The 18,943-nt window shown below is 37.3% G+C and overlaps 1 protein-coding gene across 4 annotated transcripts in view; it reads left to right on the forward strand.

Annotated features, from left to right (window-relative positions):
- The window catches only part of TMX4 (thioredoxin related transmembrane protein 4), a 64,082-nt gene that overhangs the window by 33,854 nt on the left and 11,285 nt on the right, over positions 1-18,943 (forward strand). For 2 of the 4 annotated variants that reach the window (XR_005212981.1, XM_037810879.1), the window contains exons 6-8: positions 6,164-6,265; positions 11,479-11,542; positions 12,808-13,189. Coding sequence is in view for 3 of the 4 variants with exons in the window: in XM_037810879.1 (XP_037666807.1) it covers positions 6,164-6,265; positions 11,479-11,542; positions 12,808-13,178 (537 nt within the window). In the remaining variant the exon portion in view is untranslated. Of the gene's footprint in view, positions 1-6,163; positions 6,266-11,478; positions 11,543-12,807; positions 17,011-18,943 lie in introns of those variants that run through there. The other 2 variants (XM_037810878.1, XM_037810881.1) reach the window with 1 other exon arrangement.

An 18,943-nucleotide genomic window follows, 5' to 3' on the forward strand; every position in this document is an offset into this window, starting at 1 on the left:
AAGTGCTAGCCTGATTGTTACTGTGAGGACATTTTGTGGACTTAAATTTTCAGTAAGTTTATTGCATCTACATTCAACTAAGGAGATTGCTTCAACAGTGAGAGAAGTCTCATTGAATCAGTTGAAGGCTTTAAAAGGGGAGGTGATGATTTCAGCAGTCAGGAGAGAGGATTTCCATCTCTGCTTCATCCAGCCAGCTTCTCTTGAGGGGTTCATTGAAAACCCTCAACAGAGTTGCCAGTTTGTGGCATACCCTATGGAATTTGGACTTTCACATTCCCACAGTTGTGTGAGACAATTCTTAACAAAAATGTTATAATATTTACAGATATCTCCTGTTGGTTCTGCTTTGCCAGAGAATCCTGGCTAATACACCCTACATATATCTTTTCTAAACTGTTATTTTTAGGTCATGTTGTTGCACTTGGAACTTAATATTCAAGGAGCTCATGAGGGCCTTTTTCTGTTTCTCATGTACATTGATATTTGTTGAGGGAAATTTAAGAGAAACTATTTCTGTTGCAGTTTCTCAGTTGAATTATGTTTTGTGCTTTGTGAGATAGGAATAGCTACTTCAGTTTTAATTTTTGTTCTTAATTTTTTTAAGTGACAGAGTTAAGCAGAGACGTGGTGAAAATTTGTGAACTTTTTTTTTGCATCTGTTTATCATATTAAACAATAAGAAATAGTTTCCCTTCCTCCAGATGATTTGAGGTTCATTGGGTTTCCTTCTGTTATTGTTCTAATATTGGTGAGAAACCTATTCAAGGGCTGTGAATTATGAATTGCAAACTAGGAATTGAGAGTAAGGGATTCTGCCTTTTGCAATATCCTGACACTAAATGTTGACAGAGCCATATAGCTGGTGAGCCAGCTAAGAGCTTGGTAGCCTTGTAGTGTTGAATTCCTCATGATAATTGTAATAGAGGGATATCAGGAGGCATTGACAACAAGATCTTAGAACCTAAGTTAAGGAATGAATTTGTTCTATGAGTTTAAAGAGCTTAGATGGAAGATGATCATGGCCTTTGCAGATTGTTAAAGAGAAGTTTTACTTTCAGAAACAGTATCAGGAAAGATAAATAATTGCTCTCAGCTCACATAGCTTGCCATTCAGTGCTTAAATAAGAATTTAGATAAGGAGTTACAGTTTTTCATTGTATCTTGCATTTGGAGCACATCAAGGCCAGGAGTGGGTATTTTATCTTTGTACATACAGGGTCCAGTAGTGGGCAACAGAGATGGATTCTGTGCAGATGCGTTGGACTGCAGGAAGGTGCCATTTGTAGATTAGAATGTGATGCATCTCTGATTAGCTGTTCTTAGTGATAAGTACAGTATATACAGTGTATGTATATTTATAATTTTTTCTTTCCAGGTATTTAGAAAGGGAACGAAAAAGTAGTTTTGTAAGATAAACCACAAAATTTGACACACAAGCAATTACAATTTTATATTTTATAATGTCAGTTTTGTCTAATATAATAACCATTTTTTTAATTTTGATTAGCATTTGCCTAAAATATCTTTTTTTCCCACCTATTTCTTTACTTTCAACCTTTTTGTTGTTATGTTTTAAATGAGTTTTGTGAAAACCATGTAGCAAGGAGTAATTCTTTTAACTGATGAATTTCTTCCATTCATAATTTATCTGGTTTTCTATCTGCTGTTTTTTCCGTTTGCTAGGTTTTTTTAAATTTCTTTTTTCTTATTTACAACTCATTGATTGATTGAATATATATTTTACTTTTCTTTTTTCCCTCCACTTATTTGAAAGCTGTTCTATTATTTTCTTTTAGAAGTCATTTTTAAATTTAAAGATGCTTAGTTTGCAAGGTCTAAAGGCAATCCTTTTATCTACCCTCCTGAACAAAACAAAGATCTTAGAATGCTTTAATGCTTATATGTGTTGTTATTATCCAGGGTTTTAGTTCAATATTTTATACTCAAAATTATTTTTGGTGTTTTTTTTTATGTTCAGTAGATTTACCCATGTGTTTACAAATTAATTTTCACACCACTGCTTCTTGCCTTCCTGCTGGGTCCAAGTTCTTTCCTCTTAATGTTTCAGTGAAAATCTGTGAGTAGTATTTAATTGGCTGAAAATGTCTTTATTTTGCCTTCTCTAATGAGAGTTAAAATTGTAATAAAATTCAAGGCTGACGATTATTTTTCCCATCAATCTGTGCAGGTGTTATTCTGTTGCCCTCTGACCTCTTTTATTGTTGTATTGGAAATTTACTTCCTGTTTTCTGTTTTTGTTCTGTTAAAGGTAATATAAGATATTTCTGTTTTCAGTGTTCTGCCATTTCACTCTGTGTCCTGGTTTGAATATATTTTCTATGTTCTGGGTATGTATCATGGTTTGTAAAAGGGTTTATTTATTAGTTCTGAAAAATTCTCAGCTATTTTCCATATCCTTTTTATCCTTGCCTTCCAGAACTCCTGTCAGATATATGTTGAACCTTCTCATTCTGTTCTCCATATCTCTTAACCTTCCTTTCATATTTTCTTTCTTTGTCTTTCTCTGCAGATGTGTTCCGGTCTGTTATTTAATTGATGCACTGGGTTTTTAATAACAATGAATTCACATGTTTTTCACTTAAAGAACTTCTCTATATATTTTTTCCAATTCTTGTTTTTAATTATACCCTCTTGTTTTTTAAGGATTTTGATGCTTTTTTAAAAATATTTATAACAAATATTATTTCATAATCTCTTTTACATTGGTCTTATTTTTGAAGTCTCTGCTTCCATAATTTCTGTTTATTCTTTCTTCTGATTTTCATTTGAAGTGAATTCTTTTATTGTGTTTAATTTTTTATTATGAGCTCATCCTTATTGACACTTGCTATGTTTTTCTTCTCTTGGGAATTTCTTGACCCTCTTTCTCCAAAAATATTTAACATTTATTTCTAGCTTATGCCTTAGAGGTTTCATTGGTTTGGAAAAATTATGTTGTCTTACTGGCTTAGGGGTTCTCAGACTGCTGTTATTACTAATTTGTACGAATGTAAGTAATGTATAGGCCTGACGTTTTCTCCAAGAGAAGACATTTTTATTGTTACTTCTGTGTTTGCATTTCATTATTGTATATCATGACCCCTTTTTCCCTGATAAATTATAAATTATGTGTGTGTACATTACCAAAAGAGCCTAAATGGTAGGTTTGTGGATTTTTTTTTGTCTCCTCTTGTATGTGCATTATCTTAGAAATCTGATATTTCCCTCTGTGTTAGCATCTAGCCTCCCTAAGCCTCTTGACAGATTTTGTGGTTAGTATTTTTATGAAAGAAAGAAGGCATATGACAAGTTCTAGCTAAAATAAGATGTTTTATATCCTTGGGAAGAAAGTATATAAGATGGATACTACCTTCTCTTTTGATTAAAATTACATGACAGAAGTTTTAATGCTCTATAAATAGCTCATTTTAAGAATTAAAGGCCATGAGTGTTCAGATTGGAGAATAACAAACTGAATTTAGAAACTCCAGAACATTTCTCTGTGTTGTAGAAAGGGGTTTTTCTTCTCTTGGTGTTTTTTCCCCCCTTAAAAAATATCTAGAACAATGTTACAGCTACAAGATAACCTCATTTAGCTCACAAGAGGCTACAAGGTTGTCTTCCAGTGTTGTGAGGGTAAAACATGGAAGAGGCAGCGAGCCCTCAGCCATCACTGAGGAGTCCTTCCTTGCTATTCCCAGGCTGGGGAGATACTATGATGGTTCTGATCTGTGTCTGAAAAGGGCACAGAGCTTGTTCTAGAACTCCTCACAGTATATTCTGTGACACTGGTAGGATCTGAATCCCAAAAGGCTCTGTGTTCTTCAGGGACAACCCAGCTCTGAAAGAGACTGTTTAACTCTGGGCTGGTTGGCTGGGTTCCCTTGGGTGTCATCTAATCCAGCCTGTGGTTGTTCAGGATCCCAAGGGTAGTGCTGGCTTCCCTAGGGATGGGAGGCTCTACTTCTGATTCATGGAGGCCTTGGCCTTGATCCATTTCTTAAGTCCGTTTGATCACTGATTAGAATTTTCTTCTCATTTATTCTAGTGTAATGATGTTTGCATTTAGTCCTCTCATTCCATCTGTATGTAGCCAAACATTAACTTAAATGAACCATATGTTACAGTGGTTTAAGGTATCATCCCTATCAGGTGACATTTGAGTGCGTTTTATATGAATGGAGTAGGATGTTTCCTTGTTGTGAACACATACAGTACAGAACAAGGATCAATATTTTCCACAAGCAAAAACTGTCACATTTCCTGGAAATTAAAGAAACAAAAACCCAAATACCAAAACTAAATTAGATCAGTTTTATTTCGTTATTACTTTGGAAAAATATATACAGCAAAACTTTAAGTACCTACTGCCATGAATTCTAACACTCTTAAAGGGGTTCTAAAACCATAGTGAACTTACTTCTATGGTTTTAGATTTATATCTGCAGATGTAAGAACACAGCTTGCTTAATGAATGTATTGTAATCATCACCAAAAAGACCACAAGATGGCAGGGTTTCTATAAGACGCTCAAATAAATCCCATAAAGGAGCTTATGAGAGGATGCTTTTGAATGGACTATGTGGATTAGAGTGCAAAGATTAAGAGAATGCAGGAAAATATTTACTGAACTCAGGAAAATAATGTAGCCGGTTTCTTGAGGTTGCCTCAGTATTTTATTTTGCAGAAGGGGTATAAGACACTGTCCAGAAGGGGATATTTTTGATATCTCAAATACCTCTTTTGCCTGCTGGGCTGCAGAGTGCTTCGTTAGTCTTAGTAACACTTGCCCTGGATGAAGGTGGAATGATGGCCAGAGTCTTCAACAGAGAGTGACAAATACAGATTACAAGTTTGCATTTCCTATGAATGGATTTTATAGTATTTTCCCCTTACTTTGACAATATTTATTGAGCACTTTAAGTTCATGTCTCATTATTTAAAACACTTGCTTTGAGTCTTTAGATCTGTTTTTTCCGCTGAATAAGAAATTGGATAGAGAAGATCTCAGATTATTCTACATCATTGACCTTTTTTTTTTTTTTTTTTTGGTTTGTTAATCATTCAGGATTAAACTGGAATAAAATATGTTCTTTGATTGAACTGATAATTACCAACTGTGAGCAACCAGGTGGAGATACTTGAGTGATTTAGAAAATTATGAAATAATTAAAATAGAAACTTTGATTCATTTTCATCAACCTTCAGTTATAGGCAAGTCATTTAGCCATTATCTCTGCCTGCTGTAGCATCTAGCTTGAAGTCATTTCATCATGAGTGCCCGGTAATTGCTTGTTAAATAAGCAGATTGTAATGAATGACTATTTTTGAATCTGAGGATCTCAAATAGATGACGTCTTAGTGGAATTGGCAAGTCCACATCTAAATGGGCTTTGACTTCAAATAGCAGGTTCACTGATGTAATTTCTGCCCAGTTTAGGAAGTAAATTCTTTCTAGCTAAGATGATATCTCTTAACACATTTTTTAGTATTTGTCATCAAATGGCTCCCAAGCAACAGTAAGCATGAAGAGATTTCTTAAGAGACTGATGAAATCTCATTTAGTCGTAATGAATTAATAGGGGAAAATATATATCTAAAATTAACTCTATCTAATAGAATGTATTATATTTTATTGTGACAGGAAATATGTTAGGGATGGGTAAGGGTAGGGTATAGCATGAGTCTAACCAGAAAAAAAGAAGTATAGAGACATTTTAAATGATTCATGTTTTATAAGTAGTAATTTGATTCTATTTAAAAATTGGTAAAGGCCCAAGAAGTTTTGTAGATGCCCTATTATAAGAAAGCATTGAGGTGTATATAATTCTTAGGGAAAGGGACCAAACCAAACCAAACCAAAAAGCTGTGGAAGGGACTAGGAAAAGAATTCTACTGGAGTTCTATCCAGATCATGAACTCCAGAGAAATATGACTTTGATTAGATATGATCTTGATTCTTAGCCTCAGATTCCCAGTGTTGTGAAATTTGGTTTGTGCTTTAGGAATCATTTGGATGCTTAAACCACTGGGTGACCTTTGTGGGAGCTTATAGAGAAGCAATATGCAGACTGCAGTTATAGCTAGAGAAGGAAATTAAAACATTTTTAGTCTTCATTATAAGTGAATAAAATATTTTATTTTTTTCTTCTGATTACAGCATCTTCACAACTATTTCACAGTGACCCTTGGAATTCCTGCTTGGTGTTCTTATGTCTTTTTCGTCGTAGCCACCTTGGTTTTTGGCCTTTTCATGGGTCTGGTGAGAGATAATGTCAATCTTTTCTTCTGTCTTTAAAGCAAAGTGGATTTCATGCAAAACCAGAAAAAAATGTTTTAAAAAATAGCACGTAAACATTCTTTAGTGTGTAATCTATGCAGTTAAATAAAATTTTAACTGTTTGATCCTACTTTTGATGGTAATTTGAATTATAATGGAGATTTGACTAAATTATCTCCTGATCCTTTTCCTTAAATATTCTGAAAATGTATGCTATCCAGAATGTGAAAGGAGAAATAGGGACCCCACTTGAATCTAGACGTGGTCAGTTTCTAAGACAACCGAGAGTTAGCTGTGATTTCACACTTTGGCCTACTTGATTAGAACAGTGTTGATAAGACCAAAACTGTGAACTTGTTCCTTGGGTAGACAAGATGAGTTTTCTTTTCATTTCCTCTGATTGTAACTCTAACCCTAACCAGCGGCTTGCACATCCACCTTGGTTTTTCCAAGGTGGATTGTATAAGAAAATGTGGCTAAAAGCAACCAATCAGTACTGTCAGGAAAAAAAAGTAGGATGTAAGATGCGAGGCAACATTATCGTGTCTCCTCTGGGCATGAGAATCAGTATCCAGTAGGTGTCTGTACATTTTCTCCCTAGGTATGTTTTAGGTGAGAGTAGAAATAATAAATTTATTATTTAACTATAAATACAGCTATAAGTATTTTAGTATGTTTTACTATTTGATATAAGTGAAATAACTCTATATTTTCCTTTACCTACACTTGATCAATTTTATTGAGTTTTAAACTCTACTTAAGTTAAGAAGTTCTCAACAGCCATTAAACTGTATACTAATTATACAACCTTGATATACTATGTTGGGAATAGCTAATGATTACCAAAAATTGAATTTAAAAAAAAACAAAAACAAAACTCGTTGGTAAGATTATCTTAAAGTCTATCCCTACTTCCGATAGTGAATTTTGGATCTGTTATCAAAGTCTTCTTAAAAGTAAGCTTAAATGTTAGCAGTTGCCTGTATGGCAGGTCATAACTTGGTGCTACAAAGTCATAACTCGAAGGAGCCAAGGAAGCTTGATTTTATTTTGCCACAAACATACTTAATTGAGATTATAGCTTACCTGTGAGATTTGATTGCTGCTACAGGGGCTGGTAACGGGACTTAGATACCTGTATATACCATTCATTAGGTCCTGGGTATGTTTAATTTTGTTGCATTAATTTTATTGCTAATTAACATGTCTACATTGCTGTTGCCTAAAGGGATTTGACTTTGAATATAAAAGTAATGTGATAGTCTCAGCTTCTCCCATCCATTGTCAATGCTAGATTTTTTAGCAGTGTATTTTGGAGCCACATGGAATGTGAGGTTCTTGTAGGGGAAAATAGTTGGAGGTCTTGGTGATGCAGAGGTGGAGTTATGGGGAATGTAGGTAGTGTATGAGCCTATTGGAAGATCAACAAAAACTTATCAGCATAAATAATTTTAGGATTTTATTTTTGAAGTTGACTTTAAGTGTAAGAAATTGAGTCAGTCCTGCCTGAGCCCTAAATTTATTTGGAAACTTAGGTTCAAATAATCAGGTAGAAAGGATGCCAGGAGGTTTGGCCTGAAGAAAGAAGAGAGCTGATTCTAGACTGTTCAAGTGATTAAGTAACATGGAACATTGTTCCTTTATTATAAGTTGGGAAGAGAACTTTATTTAATGCAATTATAATTTTAAAGCAGTAATAGGCTAGTAAATTTTCTAACATGGTTCTGAAAAATTGCAAGCACATCTCTGTTCAAAGGCCTTTTCTACAATTGTATTAAAAGATACACACAATGCCTGCAATTTGCCTTCAGTAGCCTTTGATTTCTTATGTCCTTTTTATTTACCTTTTGTGAAAACTCTTCATAAAGCTGGATGTTTATTCAGGAAAGAAATACAATTTAAATATTCTGCTTTATACAGCTTGACACAGCCACATTCTTTTCCCAATTTATCATCTATTCCAAAATGGCACTTTCATTTAACTTCTAGGATTATAACTAGGGAAGTGTTTCTCAATCATTTTCACATCTTCACCACATTGAGAATATTTGTGTAATGCATGAAGGTAAAGGGATAAAGCTGCTGGACAAGACTGCCTGAGGCTGTCAGTGACTGACCCAAGGTGACAACTGCCTGCCCTCTGTCCAGCCTCCCTGAGGGATGAGAGGATGGCTGTCTTGACGTGCCTTTTGAAAAACTGGGCTCTGGAGGTTCTTTACTAGCCTCACCAACTGAGACTAAATTAAATGAGCAGTTCAGATGGAATGAATCTGACATGGAATTGTTGGGAATGGAATTTCCCAAAATAGAATAATAGGAATTGCCTTTTCTCAAAGGAAAGTGCCTTTGAGATGCTCCATATGTTGTCCTGATGGAAAACCTGCAGTTCTTGGAGGTTTGGGATTTTCTTGCATTTTCTACGTTACAGAGCTAGGATCAGAGGTAAGTTCTCCAGGTGTGTGATTCTGGCCTCTGTGATACTTTTGCTATTAACTGGGGTCTGAAAGCAGAGTCCAGGCATGCAGGCAGGCAAAGTTTGGTCTTGGTGACTTTTGAGAGTTTACTTTCTCTTATGAGTCTTCATGGAGTTTAACTTACTTAGTAGCCAGGAGAGGCAGGATGCTTTCTGTAGAGAATTGATTCCTTGATTTTCATGGCTTCCCATATACCTGACTATTATATTTCCTATTTTTTCCAAATTTTAATGATGGGAATGCAAAACAAGTCTGCTAACTTCATTTTTGTTTATCTTCTTGAGTGAGCCTAGTGATGGTTGAAACATTTTGCTAAATGTTACTTTTCACATGAAAACAAAGTACTCAGTTTTAGAAATTAAATATATATTTTGCATTTTATACCAATAGGCAAAAGAGTCTTAGTTTCATATCCTATGTACCAAATCACTCTGGCAGCATCATTTTCTGCAGTCAGTGACTCTGCTCTCAAGGACAGAATAAAGCAAAGCTCTAGACAAACAGAAAATCAACAGAGAATATGGGCAGCAATCCAGGTGACTTAGATATAAAGGCTCTTTAACTCACATAGTTCAGTAACATAAAAATAAAAGGCCAGGGTTTCTTTTGCCTCTATTATCTGGTCTCCATTTTGGTTGGTATGTGTATATAGACACTGTCCAAATAATGGTGCTTATGAAGATTCTTTTTCTAGATTATGCTGACTGATGCCTAGCACAGAGTTTCCCCAGAGGAGGGACTCTAGTATCAGCAGGCAGGAATGTCACCCTCTAAAAGATAGTGGGTCCCTCTGCTCTCCTCATTGAGGTGCATGGCTCTTGGGGTAGAACCTGAAAGCTGAAAATATAACTGTCAGAGGGTGATCATGGACGATGAAGAGGAAGACACCATTCCCCTATAAACACTGTTTTTAAATAGTGCCATTCTTAGTGGCTCAGAGAGGGAAGGGTTTTCTGGACCAGAAAATAGATCTTGAATTAAGAAAATCTGACATGAGGGGAGGGTTTTTCCTCCCAGTTTCTGGGAAGAAAGACTATATAATGCAATTGTATACTGTTAGACCTAAAATGGACTTCAGCATAGGCTAGCCCAAACCCATCTTTTAGAGAAAGAGTGCAAGTGAGAGAGCAGTTAGGTGACTTGTCCAGGGTCAAACAGCTAATGATAGATAAAGTTGAGACAACCATCCAACCATCCTTTCTAGGTCCCCTTTACACAACGAGCCTCCTGGGTGGCCCACGTATATCCTTGGTGGGACTTACTTCCTCCCAGGCTTTGCCGTAAATTTTGGTGTTTCCTGTTGCTGGAAGGTGATTTTTCTTTCCCTTAGGATATAAGGACCAAAACTTTTCCCCTCCAGTCAGAATTAAGAAAGGAAATAGAAATAAAAGTCATGAGAAAATTATGTCCTGTGAACCACTAATAAGCAGAAGGGCAGGCAGACAGCTGGTGCTGCCCATCCTCTCCTGACCATGCCCAGGGCCTTCACTGCTGCCTCCTCCAGGTGGTCATTCTTGGTCCTTCCCCATCCTGTAACTGGTTATAATCTCTTTATCTCTTAAGTCTCAAAGTTCATTTTTCTTACGAGACTCATGTTCCATATTGCCTTATTATTAAATTGCTATTTTTTTCTCTGCTACTCAAGAGCCAGGACGATGATTTCTTCATGTTGAACCTACTCCTCTAGTTACTATTGTGGTCCTTTGAACCTAATGAATCAGGTATTGAGTAAAGTGATAAATGGATATATGGACAGTAACAATCATAAACACGATGTTGGGTAGTTATTTGATGTTTATAAAATTGAACCAAAAGGACTACATCTTTGGATTCTTTAATGTTTTGTAGCACCTTTAAAATGCTAATGTATGAAGTACTATTCCTCTTTTAAAGAATAGGCATTTATTCAAAGTGAAGGCACTGTCTGGTCTGAACTAAGTACAACAAGAAATGTATAGCCTTCCTGTTGGGAAATGGCCGCAGCATAGCCGCTTCTTTCTTCCAGGGTTGGATCTCTTCTGGGGTGCTGTAGTGGAAGGGAAAAGTTGCAGACATAGAGAGTGTCTTCAGCTAACCCTGCCCTGTTTGGAACTTCCCGTCAGCTTCATCACCATGACCTATTCCTATCCCCAGACCTGGAACGTGGAGTGGGATGATCCTGCCTTTAGGGAGCTTGGAGTGTATTAACGGGACAGCATGCTTATAATACATAGAAAGGGAAGCTAGTTAATCACTGTCTAAAATAGGATTTAGTTCATATCATTGATGAGGTTTCTTATAATTTGTCTCTGTAGAAATTTCTTATAGTAATCTTGAGAATTCCAGGCCCTAAAATGTTCTTTCACTCAAGTGGGGGTTACCCACTGATGATGAATCACCCATATACAAACTAGTTTTGTTTGTCCAAAATAGTTTTTTAAGTAGACCATTTTAATGGCTGATAGTGTTCATTTTCTTAAATCTTCTTGATTCATCTATTTCTAGTGGACTCTCTATAGACATTTGACTTTGTGACCCGTTACAAATAAATAGTATTTTTCTACATTATGCCACATTTGAGAAATAGGAAATTCTTAGTTATTCCCTTGTCCTTTTTGAGGACTATTGACCAACTGCTAATTATTTGTCTAAGAATATCTGTTTATAGAAGCAAGGCATAATTGTGAGGCCCTTTGGTAAAAATGTCCTATCTACTAACTGTAAAATCATTTTTTTCTCCAGGTCTTGGTGGTAATATCAGAATGCTTCTCTGTACCACTTCCAGGGCATTTGTCTGAGCGTTCTGGTAAGCCTGATAAACTCATAGAACAGAGTGTCTTTTGAATTCTTTAGTGTTCATTCCTTTTGTCCTCAGATGGATAGTGGATTTCATCCTTGATTTGCTGGATGACAAAACCATCACCACTACCAAATTCTCTGAAATATGTTTTCTAGGTAGATTTGAACAAAATTCTTATGTTCCCTTTCTTAAATTAGAGAATGTTTCATTTTGGCAATCGTGTTTTCCCTTTAGGTATATGCCCTTCATTAATCAGTTGCCATGTTTTCCTTCATTCGCTCTGGAGCAAGAAGGGAGGAAAGGAACACACATTTATTGATCCTCTACCATGCCCTCCCAAGTCCTTTGAAAGCAGTCTTCTAGTAGCTTTTACAGATGTGAAAATAGAGGTTCTAAAAGGCTACATCAGTTGTCCCAGGTCACAAAGCCAGGACTTGAATCATGACAGTTTGATCTGAGTCCGAAGTCCTTGCACGGCTTGATGCTGTTTCTGGAGCCAAGTTGTGCTCTATTCTTGTTTCTTTATTCCTGACTATTTTTGAGAATTTGTATGAAGACTATAATGAAGACTTTATAATTGCTGAATTTTATGTAGGAGATTAAGTAAATTTATGTTTCTTTTTAGTTCTTGAAGTTTTCGAGGCTTTGTGCCTTCCACAAATTATTAGAAAATATATTATGTTCCTTAACAATTCTTGAAAGTAATAGAAAGTCAGTTCAAACCAGCTTAGGGAAAAAGGTGAACTTATTAGTTCCCATAACTGAAAAGTCCAGGGATGTTCTGGCTTCAAGCACTGCCCAAGTGATAATAGGTTTCTGTTTCTATGTGGCTGCCTTTGGGGCTCTCATTTCGTCAGTTTAGCAATCCCTGCAGAAAGAGGGAGGACTTTTCCTCCTGACTCTGGCCCAAAATTCCTGGGGTGTATATTCTCTGACTGGCCTAGGTTACATCATATTGCTAAACCTTCTACAGGTGCAAAGCAAAGAGAGTGCAGGAACCTTTGCTCTCTCTGCCCTCATGCTCTGCCAAAGTCAACATGGTCAGGGAAATATCCAGAGAGAGACAGAGAACCCATCCCCAGAGGACAGGGCTCTAATGCCAAGCAGAGAATCTGTTCTGTGTAATAATATAGCTTCAAGGTGGAGAAAACTGTCAAGTAGCTCCTGCCGTCCCCCTTTTGCATTTATTTCACAGATAAACACTCAAAATGATAGTCGAGTTAATATTGTTTATTTACAGGAAGTTTTTGTTCCTTCTCTTCCCTCCACAGAGCAGAATCAGAGGTCAGTGGAGGCTCATAGGGCTGAACAGTTGCAGGATGCAGAGGAGGAAAAGGATGACTCAAATGAAGAAGAAAACAAGGACAGCCTTGTAGATGATGAAGAAGAGAAAGAAGATCTTGGCGAGGAGGATGAAGTGGAGGAAGAAGAGGAGGAGGACAACCTGGCTGCTGGTGGAGAGGAGGAAAGAAGTGACGCCAATGAGCAGGGGCCCCTGATGGAGGACAGCGTGTCCCGGGAGGGAGTGGAACCTGATGAGACTGAAGGAGATGCCCTTGAGCAGCCCTGTTCTGCTGACACGGAGGTGACGGAGGACGCATTGAGGCAGCGCAAAACTCAGCATGCCGATAAGGGGCCGTAGGTTTTATGAAGGTATTTGCAGTAATACAGATCAAAGGAATGCATCTTTTCCCCTCTGGCCTACAGTTCAAACCAAATCCTTAATTGTTCCTAAATGAGAAGCTTCTCTCTTAAAAGACGATCTCTAGTCAATGTCTTAGGGCATTAAGCCTCATGTATATTAATGAGAATCTTTTAGGCAAGACAATCAGGAAACAGAAAAACCAGTGTGGTATCAGGATCTGTTTGGGGGCTTGGGATGGGAACAAGTTCATTTACTTGGGGCTAGAGAGTCTTGACCAGAGGAGGCAACCCCCAGTTCTCATTAGCACCTTCTAGAGACAAGGCTGCAGGCCTCATAAATCAAAAGCAAAGCAACCTTTATTCTTGAGCATCCTCAAAAGTGTAGCAGAAGTCTTGCTTCCTTTACTTGTTTTAAGTATTTATTTTTGTCAAAGTTGGTAAGAAATGTCAGGCATCACAGGGCAGGGACACATTTTTACAGCTAGAAATTGAGAGGACCCTGGATACAATTTTAGAAAGGGGCTTGGAAGTCATCCTAACCCTCTAAATCACCTTATGTCTTATTTCTTACCTTTAATTTTTTAAACGTTTCTACCATGGGCCTGTAGGCTCTGCACACTCTTCCCAGTATTAAGAGAGGACTCCAGTGCTAGTGAGGCTTATGTCAGCTGTGTTGGTTCTGACTTAAGGGTTTAGATAATCAGGAACCACAGCCTGTGAAGCTATGACTGCCAAGCATCTCAAATGAAGTTGCAATCTTTGGAGTTTCAAAAGAAAGTGGGTATTTTATAGGAAAGTTTGTTTTTTTTTTTCCCAAAATGTAGTTTTCTTTCTGAAGTTGCTTTACCAGTATTCTTTCTGAAGCCAAAAGTCCTCTAAGTCTTGCCAGTGCAAGGTAGTCTTGTGCAGAAAACTTGAATACTGTGTGTTTCGTTTCCATCTCATGGGGTTCCCTGGCCCATGAAACACTTTAATAATAAAGGAAAAAACACTTCTGGTTTTCCTTCACTGATGTGCTTGTGGTGACAGAATTAATGAAAGTCAATACCTGGGAGTGAAAGATTTGGTTTCCTTTCCTTCCTTAATCTTCTAAAGAATTGTATCTCTGTAAATCTCTCAATACCAGATCTACTAAAAGTACCCAGGGGACCCAATTTGTTTTAAAAATTCCATCCATCTTCTTCTGTCCTACCTGATTTATGTTTTAGAATAAATTCGTAAAATAAAATTCCAAGCTTAAGAAAGATGCCTAAAGTTGATCCTATGCCCCAGGGGTCCAGACAGAATAATAAGGAATGTGCGTTTATGAAACTCAGAAAGTTTCTGTCATCTTTTAAAATGAATATGCAGTATACTTGTATCTGGCTGTTTAGATAGTCCTTTCCTTGTAGTAACACTGGGCTCAAGATGGGGATTCTGAAGCTCCCTACCCTTGTGTGCTTGAATGAGACTGTTGCAAGCATCAAACAAAGGGAGTTTTTATTCTGACAGAATCTTATATTTAGAGATGGTTATTTTTCATCTTTCCAAGTCAGATACCAGGCAGTCTGCTCCCCCAGTACAGTGAGGTTCCTTAAGAGTCTGTAGTAATTGTGGTCTTCAGATAGCAATGGAGCCTCATGTTTGAAGCCATCGTGGAACTGACAGGCTGGGAGACTCTGGACATGGGCCATTTCCTGCCCCTCTCTGCACACATCCTCACACATAGTGCCACTGTTGGTGAGGTGACTCTGCCTGCCTGGTCCCAGAAAGCCTTTCAGAGCCACAGCTGAGCTGGGCCTGCTGTCTCCATCACTGCATTTCTTAGGTTCAGCTGAAACAAAGTTTTCAAAGATTAGTAAGTTCAAGTTCAGGGGTATGTGATAAGAAGTTTCATAGTTTGACTTTTCTGTGTAATGCCTCCCCCAAAACTGAAATACTCATTTTCTTAGTGGAGTAACTAGAGTGGAAGAATAAATAAATAAAATCTACATTGACATTTTATAAATTTAGGGCCAATTTCCAATTGGATCCCAAATGGGACCCAAATACATAATAAGAAAAATACATATTCTTTCCAGAAATACTTTTTTAAAAAGCTGGAGGGAGGGGAGAAAAACATCTTGGAGAAGAGGATTTATTAAAAGTTTAAGTATCTGGCTGTGGGAACCATTTCTCCTGGTTTTCTTCAACATTCTGGCAAAAGATGGGCTTTTTACTAAACAGCCCTATGAGTACAGTCACTTAATAATCTTCTCAACTTGAGGCCTTTAGATTTATTTTCAGGACTTAATGAATATAAAACTAAAGGATACCTTTTAACATAAACTGTTTTAAACTTAAAATTAGATCAACATTTGAATAGAATTTTATGGATTTTTCCTGTAGAGAATATACTTATTCCAAAAGTCAAATACATGGAAACATGATTTTGATTTAAAAAATAAGAAATAATCATGCTTTCCTATATTCAATATCAGTCATTTAAATACAAAATAGTGTTCTATGTAAATTAAAATTAGGTAGATTTTAAATCAAAGAAACTTTGTGTTTTGGAATGGAGGTGCAGTACTTTATGTGTGGGTCGTTGCAGCAGGGTGCCTTTTCATGGATTAGAAGGAAAGTTTGAAACTTCTTGCTACCTTTTTTATTAGTTTCTTTTATTATTCATCTATTACTAGATCTGATAAACCATCTTAACTTGCTTAGAGATCTCATATGGATGCAACAATCCCTCTTCTTTCCTTTTGAAATGTCAGCATTGAAAAGAATGAGGGGCAGGGCATGCAGTGCCTAGCTCTGCATGGGCTCAAACTTGCAATTTGATCTCATACGTATGTCTATGTTAGGTACAGGTCTCTCTGACTACATAAAGAAATTCAAGACAACTACTGTATTAAAAAGTTAAGCTTTGGCAGAATTGGCTTTTGACAGTGGATAAAGCCAAATTTTGGCTGACTTACTAGCAAAAACCTTGTTGATAGCTGTGGCGTTGTTGGGTATATGTCAGTCGACAGAGCCTGTGTCCTTTAACTCCTCTGGTGTAGATGATAAAAAATGTCTTTTAAGGCAAATACTTAGCATGTGACTTTTTATTACCAAGTCCTTCAGGAGTGGAGTGGGTATGTTGCTTTATGGGGTGGGGAAGGTTAAAGACCCCCCCCCCCCAAAAAAAAGGGCAAGAAAAAGTAGGGTAAACCTGATATTTTAGCATAAATCCTAAATCTAAAGGCCTCAAGTTGAGAAGATTAAGGTTTTATCTTCTTTTAAGTTTTATATTTGGCATGAAGTGAGAGAAAGAAGGGGAAGACCGTTGCTTTTGCTAATGTGCGTCAAGTTTATATCCTTCATCTCAGTGTTGAAGTGTTATTTCTGCCAGTATTATAACTGTGTAGTTGACCCATCCTGTCAAATATGCCAACACTTTGGGAAGTTTTCTTATATCTCTTTTGTGCCAACAGAAACTTTCCTTCTTTTTAAATATCACTTTACCTCAGTTCTGCATTTTGATCCTCTTGAGAAGATTACAGCTTATCTTGAAAAAGCCAAATGTGGAGTTAACAAGTCTGCTGAAATCCAATGGGGTGATTTTTTGATGGTGTTTCTGAAGCAGGAAGGTCAGTTGAAAGGCCTTTGCTACCTTTAGACCAGGATGTGGCCTTGTGATGGCTTATTTTCTGTAGTTTCGTGTGGATTGTGACATTGTATATGTGCAACTCATACAACTTTGATGTGTTTCTGATGTAGTTTAATCACATTTGTTGTAAATAGCTTCTTCATGGAAATGCAATTTTATACTAAGAATACTGCTTTTTGTATTGCAATACATTATAAATTTGTTATTTATGTTCTTTGTAATAGTCTTGATTATTTAGTCCTGTGAGATTTGATTATTTTTCTCTTCAACCATGTATTCTTTGCTTCTTCAAATAGCGTCTGGAATAACTAGAATGAGAAATTAAGATATGTGTTTGCAGCAGTACAATGCTTGAATTACAAACCACTTGATCACAACTGTACACAATCCTTAGGCCTTTATATTTTGATTTTACTGTAAGTTTTCATTTTCGTCAAAAATTAGTGACAACTAGGAGTAAAAACAAAATGGTGTATTCCTTTTCATATGAATATTTTCAGAAGAGCTGTTTGCCTATGCAGTGAAAGAAATACAACTTTGTTAAAAAAAATGGTTTTCCTCTACATATCCAGAGTCTGTTATTTCTCTTCCCCTCCCACTCTCCCCCCGTTCCTCCCTCCCTCTTTCTCTCCCTCTCACCCTCTTTCCCTCTCTCCCTCTCTCCCCCTGACTTGGTAAAACCCAACCCGTCCTATCTACCCTATACCTTCTGTGGAAAGTCTGTGCTAAATAAGGACAAGACCAGAGATCAAAGGCTCCTCCTTGCTTCAGCCCGTTGTGCTGCCTATGAAACTCAATGTCTACATCTCTTATGTTCCTGTTCTGTCCAGAGGTCTGGGGTGGCCAGAGCTTCAGCAAGTGGCAAGGGATTCTGATAATCCTCCCCAGCACTGTGGTCTGACCCAGTCTCCCAGGGCATTCAGACTCTGGTCTACACCCAACTCTTCCTGCCATCATGGCAGGGGAAAACACAAAAGAAGTGAAACCACTCTTAAATACCCTTCATGGACCAAAATAATGGAGATTTGATTTTTCTCTTGGGGAAACTGATAGGGTGTTGTGTAATAAGAAGGAAATTATCAAACTTGCTTATCACTAGGTCCCTCCCTCCACTAAGTCCCTCTCTTGGAGGAACTGGCTCAGAATACCTGACTGTTGGCACATACAGAGAAATACATCAGTTATGCTGTGTCTCAGCCCACATGAACTTGGTCTTACATTCTTGGTGGTAACAAAGCCTGCAGTTTTTTAAGCTAACAACACTGAATTGCAAACTGTAATCCTCTGCCCCAATCTTGAAGGGTCTTTGATACATATTCCACAATACTAGGAATTCTTTCTTTGAACATGTGATCTCCTTGAGTTAATAACTGTAATAGGCTTGGCTAGGTTGTGTTAATAGACTCCCAATTTTCTGGGATTTTAAAAAACAAGAATATTATTACTTTTTCACTTAGTCTAGGGCAGGCAGTCCAGGTAGTAATGGCTCTGCTCCATGAAGGTTTTTCCAGAACCCAGGTCAAGGGAGGCTCTGCTGTCTCTAACATACGACTTCTAAGGTGACTGTGGTCATCTCCCTCCTGCCCCAGTCAGAAAGGGAAAGAGCATGGAGGAACATTCCTGGGAGATTTTAGGGGTAGGCTTCCAAGAGGCACACATGCATCACTTCTGTTCATATTTTGCATTAGAGGGGGTAGTCACAGGGTCACACTTAACTCTTAGGGAGGCTGGGAAATGTACCCTTGCCATATGCTTGAAGAAAGGGATGTTTGAGGGCTAGCGATCTCTGGCACAATGACTGCATCTTACTTGCTTTTACATCCGTAGTTCCTGGCAAAGAGTAAGTACCTGAGAAATGCTAGTAGTATGCATGTGCATATTGTAGGAGAGAGAAGGATACATGCGGACCCAATGCTGGATGTCTTCCGAATTTTGTGATTATTAGTCTTCAAGATTCCAAAGTTTTCAAACTGCATTGTGTGTCTCGTGGACTTTATATTTTAACTGGCAAGATACACATGGTTACCACTGACTTACTATGTTAACTAATAGCATTGAGCAGAGTATTGTAAGATTTTCCATAGATGGGAATAAACTGGGCAAAGCCATGTGATTGTAAGATGGAGTCATGTTATTTGGTCTTCCTT

The sequence above is a fragment of the Choloepus didactylus genome, chromosome 19 (genome assembly GCF_015220235.1).
Source record: "Choloepus didactylus isolate mChoDid1 chromosome 19, mChoDid1.pri, whole genome shotgun sequence".
Taxonomy (NCBI): domain Eukaryota; kingdom Metazoa; phylum Chordata; class Mammalia; order Pilosa; family Megalonychidae; genus Choloepus; species Choloepus didactylus.